Genomic DNA, 9,576 nt, shown 5'->3' with positions numbered 1-9,576 from the left:
CTCACAAAGCATCATGACCTGGCTGTGAGCCACCGAGATGACATTTACAAGTATTTGGAACAAGGTAGTTACAGTTCAGGAGAAACTTTGTGTGTTGGAACAAAAAATATTTATTATAACATACAGAAATTACAGTAATGTTTTCCCCAATTTGTACAGATTCACGTAACAAATCTCTTACAGTAAAGTCAAATTTAAGTGCAAAATGTTTGCTAGTGATAATATGTACAAAACAGTTAAGCAAAAATCCCTTGTTCTTCTACAGCAAACAGTAGCCACATTGGGGTAAAAAAAAAAAAAAGCAGTAGTTTCTTTCCCATTCCCTTATAACTATGGTACAGTAATAGTACAAGAAGTACAGCAGGCATGTATGTGTGACAGAAGGGACTGATCCAAGTCACTGTCCTAATATCAGCAGTTTTATCTCGAAAATAACGCGACTGAGCAAAAGCAGAGTGACGGCATGTTAAGACAGCCGCAGCTGCATGGCACAAGTCAGTGTGAGTTGTGAGAGGAAATGTTATGTGTGGTGCACACTCTGCTCATGTGACACGAGTGGCAGAGGAGATGAGAGTCCAGGGGGAAGCACTGCGACCCGGGCTTATCCGAGAGCTGCTTACCACACTCCTGAGAGGAGAAAAATGACAAAGACAGGAAGTGAGGTGACCTGTCGAGATGCTTCGTAACAAAAGTGACATCAGAACAGTCTGAAATGAACTTTGTGCACATAAGTGGAAACATATGGAGGAAATCAGGTGAAGGTGACGCACCTCGCAGTGGTAACACTCGAAGTGATAGTCCTTGTTCATCGACACCACCCTGAGGATCTCTTCACTGCCCTGAGACAAAAGAATGGGGAAAAAATGTTTAACCTAAATGATTCTGGAGCAAATGTGTGAATCAGCAGAAACATTTTATTACACACTGTAAAAAGTTTGATTTAGGAATGTTCTACATTTGGATACAAAGAAATATCAAACAGAGTTATCTAAACCACAAAGATGAAGTGTGGTGCACTTCTAACAAAAACATGCTTTTGTATTGTCGCTTCATGATAAGAAGGCCGATTACATGTTACATATTTGTTTGGATTTTTTCTACCCAGAAGAAAATTAGTCTTAGTCTCTTTGTTCATGGATTAGCTCTAAATCTACTCCTCATGTTTCTACACACGAATAATATCCCAGTATTATATTTATGACAAACCGTATGACAGAGGGAAAAAACACCAGCATGTGCATGGAGATAAACAGACACTGATGCTCACCTCAGTAGGTAAGATGGGTTGCGAACAGGCAGCGCACTTTGGAGCGAAAGTCCTGTAGATGACACAAAAAAGTTTAATGTCGACATTTTTGTGCATCCAGATGTTTTTAAATTAAAGCAATCATATTTATCTGATGGTCTGCTTCTTTGAACGTAATGATCTATATTCTTGATTTAATGAAACGTTCAGACAGTGACAAAGGTTTAATGTTAGATGTTAGTACTCCTGTTTTCAAGTCTCACCTGTTGTAGTCTGCAACGCAGTAGATGTTGCTGTGTTGGTCCACAGTAAAAGGTACCCCGTCGAGAGCCTTGGAGCACACCACGCAGCGGAAACAGCCGGGGTGGTACGAGTTCCCGAGAGCCTGCAGGATCTGAGAATGAAGGCTAATTATTAATTTAAGTAATCTAAACCTTACGCATATCTGGCTACTTGCAAATTTTCATGTTTCTTATCATTTCTTACCGTTTTTTATTTGCCCACAAACATAAACAAGCATTTCATATTGACTGCTAAAGCTTTTAAAATAAACTTAACCTTTTTTTTAAATGCCGAAAATGCATTTCATTTTCTGACTCTTTCATTTTAGGGATGTTTGTCTTGTGTAGCTAATATTTTCTGAAACATATCTCGAATGCCTTCCATATTATGCTGGCTCCTGAAGATGATCAAAAAGAGAATCCATCTGCCTGAACAGACTTACTCAGTCTGTTATTTTAATTATATGGCTGAATAATCATTATTTACGCTACTCTAATTAACCCTAATTCTAATCCATGTAGCTAACGAGAAGTATAAAAATAAACTATTATTTTAAATTGTTATAAAGCTATTCCATTTGGCAGAAAATCATGCCTGTGCATTCACAGGCTCACTGGTAGCTTTCTATTTATATTATGGGTATTATGTGGTTCAAATATGGTAAAAATAAGTTTTAAGCTAATCACCACAGAGTCTTATTTCTTTATTTATCAAAAACCCAAGGCAAACATTCCACTGAAATCTGCTGTGGGAACCCAAAGAGGAGCCAACAAAAAGACGTCACTGAATTTCTTTATCCTCTGGGGGCGTCATTGAAAGGAACGCTTGGAAACATAGGACACAAATAACTAAAAGTTACCCACGACAGGTTAAGGGTTACAGTATATTCCTTTAAATCTATCATAAGTCCAAGTGTTTATAGGCATTAAATCCCTCACCTGTTCGAGAATAAGGTGGCCACACACACTACACTTCTCAGCAGCAGCCTGGAATCCTGAAAACTGTTATTAAAACAAAGAGATTACCGTTAGCAGAAAATCAATCTTTGAACACGTCTGTGTGTGTGTGTGTGTGTGTGTGTGAGAGACAGATGACAAAACATGACCTCAACTCTTACCATGTAATCCTCTTTACAGTACACAGAGCCACTGACATTGTAAAAGTCCTTGTTTCTCAGGGTGCGTCCTGCAGAGACAGAGATGGCAGACAACTGACTCAACATGAGAAACAGGTGGCGATTTAATAGTAAAAGTGGAGTTTAGAAAATGTATAGCTGCGATAGAAATTCTCCTCCAAGCTCAAGCACTTCCAATAATCGGTGTTGTGCTTGTGGCCGAGGTGGGGGTACTCACCACAGGACACACAGGTGAAGCAGCGTGTGTGATAGAGGCTGTCCAGAGCCTGGCAGGCATTATCCGCCCCGTACACGCCTTTCCCACACTTCACACAGGTTCCTGTCGAGACAATGGGGGAAAACACAGCGGACACAAACATGCATTTAGTCGAGTAATCGCTCGGCGGCTCTTAGCACTTCGTTTACGACGCATTCCAAGAGGATGTGTCTGAAATCCAACTCCACACAAAGTGTCAACACTTGTAAATCCTCTCGTTCGCACCACCTAGGGGATTTTCACACAGTTTAAACCCAGTTACCCATGCCAGCCTGTTTGCTCATCCACTCCAGTGTCTGTTATTAAAGGGGAAACTCCACCGGATCCTACTTTTTGGCAGTGGTTCCACAAAATAGACAGACTCCTTCTTCTGGGGGCTTTCAGCTCAGACCTTCTATTAAATTTTACTTTAAACCCAACAATTGAGACAATTTGGAGCTTAAAAAAAGATTGCACTTTTCCTTTATGAACCTCAGGAAACAACAACAGAACGTAGTAAAATACACAGTTTGACACGTTCACCGCTTCCGTCATTATTACCTAAAGGCAGATAATCATTTTTCTCATTTTAAAGTCAGTGGAGCAGATGCTTCACTTCCTCAGGAAACCAGTTCCTGTTCAGTTCAGGGTGAGATAAGGTCTCTACAACATTACGATCAAGACCAAAAGATCAGGATTAGCTTAAGTTTGTAGCAAAAACACCTCTTTCCTGCACCAATTTAAAGCCTGTCAACCTTCTTATAACTATTTTGTGTGTTTTTAATTTGACAAAATCCAGTTGTGTGTTTAGCACCTTAATGTCAAGTGGAAAAACAGTGTGGTGGTCCGAGCTACAGTCTTCCTGTGATCTATTTAAGGGTCTGCCTGTGTTTTTTTTTCCTTTCTAATGTGGCTGAGGGAGTGCCACACACATCAAGTATTCCTACATGCTGCTTCTACAATCTTGGACAGTGCCTTCAGTATTTAGGAACAGGCTCCGCTCTCCAAAGCCAGAAAACCAGTGGGCCAAGAATCCAACTTTAAATATCATGTCTGAAGCTGCAATGTATAAAATAAGCTGGAAGGGGGAAAAAACTGGTTTAAATGACTCTGAAAGAATGCAGGGACTTTTCAAAAAGGAGATAAAAAACTTTTACGTTTCCGAGCAAACAATAGTTTGTAGGATAAAGCCTGTGTGGGCACCCTGAGTCAACAGAAAATGAACGTGACTGTGCTAACAAGAGGTCTGGCTGACTTTCTTCCAAGACATTTGTTCTCAATTTCACACCTAAAGCTAATTAAAGGAGTGTAATCCCATTTATTATTATTATTACACTGTGACTAACTTAGTGTGAATCCCTTGTTGCTTTTTATCCTGTGGCTGAAAATTAAAAAGAATTCCAGAAAAACAGTCCACACCTCCGCTTTCTTGATTTAAAAGGGGATCATTATCATTTTTACTTTCTTTTTAATCAGAGAGGGGGTTTTTCTAATGCCGCTCTGCGTTACCTGTTCATTTACAGGTGTGTGAGCGTCTGTATTCACGGTTCACAGCCTCTGATTTCTTCCTAATGGCTGAGAGGAGTACAGTATTGTATGTCCCCTCTGGGCACACATACCTGAACAGAAAAACAGGCTACAGCACACCGCCCCTGCACACGCCAAGGCAGCATTACACACACCAGCACACACACACATGACTCACACACTGCGTTACTGTGGCCTGAAGTCACTCAGGGGGGAAACACACCCTGCCACAGAGCAACAATAGACACACACACACACACACACACACACACACACACACAGTACATATTCATCCAGCCAGTGTAACACACTCATACAATCATACACACACACACACACAGATCCTGAGCCCTAATCTTCTGTGACTCACAGTAATGGTCCAAGCTGTGTTTATATGGAACCTTGTAATTTGTGTCTGAGTGTTACAGCAGAATTGTGCAGTGTAATGGCCGTGGAGCAACGCTGCATTAGCCCTTTAGCGCACCTCACTGTGGCAAATTGGCAACGCCTGCCTAAAACATCAACTGAAATCACCTGATGTTTTGAATATAGGTGTGAGTCTGAAAGATTATATGCATATCTGTACTGCTGGGACTTTAGTTCATGTAGAAAAAAACATGTATCTTGTAGTGGGTCTCTCTTTTTTTCTACTCAGCCACTTCACTAAGCACATGTACTTGTCTGGATCAGTTTCTGAGGCCTTTTCTTTTATGCTTTGCGTGCTACCGTCCTGCATGTCTCTGCAGGTTCCAAGTCACCATCTATCCATCCATAAACGCTTTCAACTATTAATCTGTCGGTCCATCCATCCTTGCATCCATCCCCACAACCCTTTCATTTAAAGACAAACCTGTGATCTGACATCAGGCAGTGAGAAGGACAATAATAACACAGTGAGGGCGGATGCTGGGTGACCCAGTGCTCCATTATGAATGCACGGAGCCCTGTGCATGAACAGCGGTGGCACTGGCTAAACTACAGGGATGTGATTTTACAATTTGTGTTAAATGCAGCTCTTTAGGACTAACATGGCTACCTTTCTCCTCACTTTCCTGGTTTCATCGTATAGCCTGTAAACTATTTTTAAAAAAAAGATCTCACCAAAGAACTCCTGTCGGTTCTCCATGGACTCTCTTCCAGCTCGGACTCCTGGATCCTCCTGAGGTTTGACTGGCCCTCCACCTGAGGTGGGTGCCAGTGTGGTTGTGCCTGATTTGGACAGAGCTAGACACTGGTCCTTCAGCATCAGGCCCTCCAGGAGCCCCTCACCTTCTAGCGCTGCATCTCTCAGTAGAAGTCGGGTGAGTTCTTCCTGGTACCGGGTGCCAGGAAGGTCCGAGTAGCGGGCCCTCTCTCCCATCGCACCCCCATCTTTGCCTCTTAAACCTGCCTGTTGCTCATCCCACCACTCTGAGCCACCCTGATAGCATGCTGCTGCTTGACTTCCAACAGCAGGTGGGTAGGAGTGTCGACTATCATGGGTCCCTGGACGCATCCCTCCCTCCAGGTACTGAGTCCAGGCCTCCACTGGCATTACCCCGGCCCTGCCCAGTCCACTACAACCAGCCTGAGAACCCCCCGTCTGCGTGGAGGGGGACTGCTGCTGTGGAGGGAGGCCTCCAGAGGCTGAGTAGCGAGAGTCGTACCCCAGACTGATGCCACTGGTCCGATTGCTGCTGCAGCGGCTTCCCATAGGGCTTCCCCCTCCACCGCCGCTGGCTGTGCTGGAGGCAAAGCTGGACCTGGGGCTGACCAGCACCGACTCCTGGAGGCTGAATGACGAGCAAGGGCTTAGAGTTGGTCCTGGGGGGTAGAAGAAGCCTCCTCCTACGCCGCCTCCGATCACATCAGATGGCCGATGTGGTGGATGAGAGAGGGATGCAGGCCTGGTGCTCTCCCACAGTTCACTACCTGTGCTCAGGCGTTTGTAAAACAGAGCCTCCTGGAGAGAAAGACGCTTGTGCCTTTCAGGCTCAGAGAGGTAACCCGGCTCCACCAGGCCACCTCCACCACCTCTGGGAGCTGACCCATATCCAGTGGCAGCAGGGTACGGCGGGGGGACGGAGAGAGGAGGAGGCTGGGAGAGGAGCTGCTGTCTTCTGACCAGCTGCTGGAGCTCCAGAGAGTAACGGCGTTGATTGAGCGACGCCTTTGAGCCATATGCCCCAAGAGGGTCACACTCAGGCCCCAGGCCAGACTCACGCCTCAGGTGGGAATCCACACCTTCACCCAGGTACCAAGAAGCTCGCTGCTGAGGTGAGCGGCGCCTCAGTGGCGCCAGGGTGGAAGGGTGAAGTTGAGGGTCACCCTCTGAAGGTATGGTACCCACAGTGGATGAAGCTGACGGTGGTGTGAGGAGCTGAGAGGGAGGCATCGCCATCCCTCCTCCACCACCTCCTCCTCCTCCTCCTCCTCCTCTCCCACTCACTGGAACACATGCATCGCTTGTGGTTGCAGAGGCAAGTGAGAACTGGCTTGGTCTAGAGGGCGAGGCAGCTGCAGAGCTGGGAGCTGGTGGCAGACCGCTGCCCCCACCGCTGCCTCCGGAGATGCCAGTGTTGGCGTTGCTGTTATTAGAGTTGTTGGCAGAGTCGTGTTTTTTCTTTGAACTGTTGAATTTCACACTGCCCGAGTCCGTTAGCTTTAACTTCTCCAACAACTTGCTTATCGGCCTGTCCATGATGAAGCCTTCTTGTGTGTATGTGTTTTGTTTACCTGTGGCAAAGTCTTACAGGTTTCTCTTTAAGTTACAAATGAACGTGCTCAAACACAGACGTACAGCAGAATAAAGATGTTCAAGTAAATGTACAGTTTTCACAACAGCTGCTGAAATGTTAAATTCTGTTAAAGAAATAAAAAACTGGACTTGAAACTAGCTCAAAGCTAAACAAACAAACAAAAAAAAAGGACCCTGTATATGTACACAATAAATAGAGAACAGATAAATAAGACTTTTAAGACATTTCAGGGTGGTTACATGACTTCAGTCCTCTGAGTCATCTGGTTTGCCCGCATGTGGAAAGTCCACAGGCACAGGTAGACTGTGGTGAGCAAGAATCCATTGGATTATCAGACAATTACTAACAGTTCAAGTCAATCCAGACAGGAAATGGGACAAACATACATCCAGGACACTTCAGCGTGACCTATGGTCGTGGAGGGCCTCCTCTGTGGACCCTCATGTGGCTCCACATCTGCATCTTCTCTGGGACTAAGACTGTGTGAAGTCCACTTCAGTGAGGTTGGTTTGATTTCGTGGCTGTTCAGTCCGGTGTGTGTGTGTGTGTGTGTGTGTGTGTGTGTGTGTATGGGGGGGGTGTCTCTCTCCCTTTGAACTTTCTTTTTAAACAGACACAAAGCGCAGAGGTTCAGCAGGATGCAGGCTGCCACCGCTTCATGTGGGTCCAGTGTAGACAACAAAATAAATCCGTCCGTGCTCAGAGAGTCGACTCACCCGATGTCTGCCATTCATCCCGGGATGGAAAAAGTTAAAATAACCCGACTTACTTCAAGTGAGGCATCAAGAAAACGAGCACACGGCACTGGCTCCGTGCGTCCATCCGCCCGAGCTCGGCTGCTTTTATCATCCCCGTGTTCAAAGCGGAGCTCCTGTCCGGGACTCGGTGACGGAGCAGCGGACAAGTTTGGATCCTGAGGAGGAAATGTGGGAAACCGGGGCGCCGTTACTTTAACCTCCCAGCAGACCGGCGCTGGACTAAACGAGCCTCTCGGGATAAATAAAAATCCCTCCCCGTGTGCACTGCACGGTCGACAACTTTGTTTCTTTCTTTCTTCCCCCTAAATAATTACTTTCCTCCCCCCTCTGTTCCAACACAGTCGAGTTAGACCATGCGGAGGGAGCTAGTTCCGACTACGGATTTTCAAAATAAACTTCCGCCTTTAATGCCCACTGTGTGTCCTCCTTAGAAATTGACAACGGCAGCAATTAGATGTTTAACTTTAAGAAAAGTTACTACTTTGACTCTACTAAACCACTGTAGACATGTTTTGTTACAAGTAAAGCCCTGCAATCAAAATGTTAATGTAGTGCAATTAAAGGAACAAACGACCACAATCAAGTAAATAAATAGGTGCTATTTATAAATCTTATTAAAAAGTAATGTGTAATTTTTTTACACATTACTGTAAATTGTATACAGCACCTTGGGAGTGTGTGATAATCTGTTTATGTGTGTGTAAGAGTAAGATAAGTAAGATATTCTTTATTGGTCCCACATTGGGGAAATTTAATTGCTACAGCAGGTCAGTGCCAAAAGAACAACAGTAATGTGCAAAAAGAATGAAAGGGTGTGCAAAAATACAAAAGTGATTAACATTTTACGAGAATCTACAACTATATACACTATTACGACTTAACGGATATAATATGTTACACGTAATAATAAAATAAAGTAAAAAACAATACAATGAGATGGGCTATGGATGCATGATAACTGATTTATTTGGTGTCAAGACACCAAATAAATCATAAATTGTGCTTTGACATAGAAACTGGGTCTCACTTAACTGTATTATAATAGTATAATTTTATATTATTATTATTATAGTATGATAATAATATAATTGTTAGACACGGTCCTGTGGATAATAACTTTCTGTTTGTTTGTGAAAAGCAGCAGCGTGTTCGCTTTTATTTTGAAGGTGCAGCCCGTTCCGACCGTTAGTCCGCGTTGTGTCGACTTGACGCATCACGACTCCTTTATCAGTGAGCGGCGGCTGGTTTCCCACCAGGCCGGGACACCTTTCCTGCAGACATGGCTGGTCGTCATTCAAACACTTCACTGAGGCCTGATCCTCACTAAGAGCTACCATCCTCCAAAAACTGGACCCCACACACAAGAAAGAACAACTGTCATGTTTAATGATCACTTTAAAACTAGTAGCACAATGTTAATGTGTTAGAGTTTCTTGCAGACTTTGTTTTATAGCAGTGGGAGAAGTATCCAGTAGTATTGACTTACTCTAGAATAATCATTTAACCTACTTCAATAAGAATTGCAACACCAGTTAAAAAAACTCTGCTACACATTAAACAATAAAGCACTTTTTATACAGAGTATTGTATAACTGGAATAGAATTAGTGATGTATGAAAGTGTCATAAACTACACTTCATTATATACTTTGAGCA

General features: G+C 44.0%; 1 protein-coding gene across 1 annotated transcript; it reads right to left on the bottom strand.

The window, feature by feature from the left end:
* Positions 1 to 90: 90 nt before the first annotated feature.
* Positions 91 to 8,291, bottom strand: ajuba (ajuba LIM protein). The gene is made up of 8 exons (XM_026353289.2): positions 5,527 to 8,291; positions 2,881 to 2,982; positions 2,646 to 2,713; positions 2,467 to 2,529; positions 1,510 to 1,640; positions 1,268 to 1,319; positions 771 to 839; positions 91 to 627 (listed from the first exon to the last, which is right to left on the bottom strand). Exons 1-8 carry the CDS (start codon positions 7,103 to 7,105, stop codon positions 496 to 498), a joined length of 2,196 nt encoding a protein of 731 aa, XP_026209074.1. The 5' UTR covers positions 7,106 to 8,291; the 3' UTR covers positions 91 to 495.
* Positions 8,292 to 9,576: the final 1,285 nt, after the last annotated feature.

Source organism: Anabas testudineus, chromosome 18 (assembly GCF_900324465.2).
Source record: "Anabas testudineus chromosome 18, fAnaTes1.2, whole genome shotgun sequence".
Lineage (NCBI taxonomy): Eukaryota > Metazoa > Chordata > Actinopteri > Anabantiformes > Anabantidae > Anabas > Anabas testudineus.
The sequence above is the reverse complement of the archived record's forward strand: the minus strand, read 5'-3'. Positions and strand labels throughout refer to the sequence as shown.

Excerpts from the sequence above, each read along its gene's own strand:
- ajuba (XM_026353289.2), bottom strand. The coding sequence starts at position 7,105 with ATGGACAGGCCGATAAGCAAGTTGTTGGAGAAGTTAAAGCTAACGGAC. Across the intron at positions 2,714-2,880 it reads CTTCACCTGTGTGTCCTGTG|GACGCACCCTGAGAAACAAG; the intron begins GTGAGTACCCCC and ends CTGTCTCTGCAG. Across the intron at positions 628-770 it reads TCGAGTGTTACCACTGCGAG|GAGTGTGGTAAGCAGCTCTC; the intron begins GTGCGTCACCTT and ends TTCTCCTCTCAG.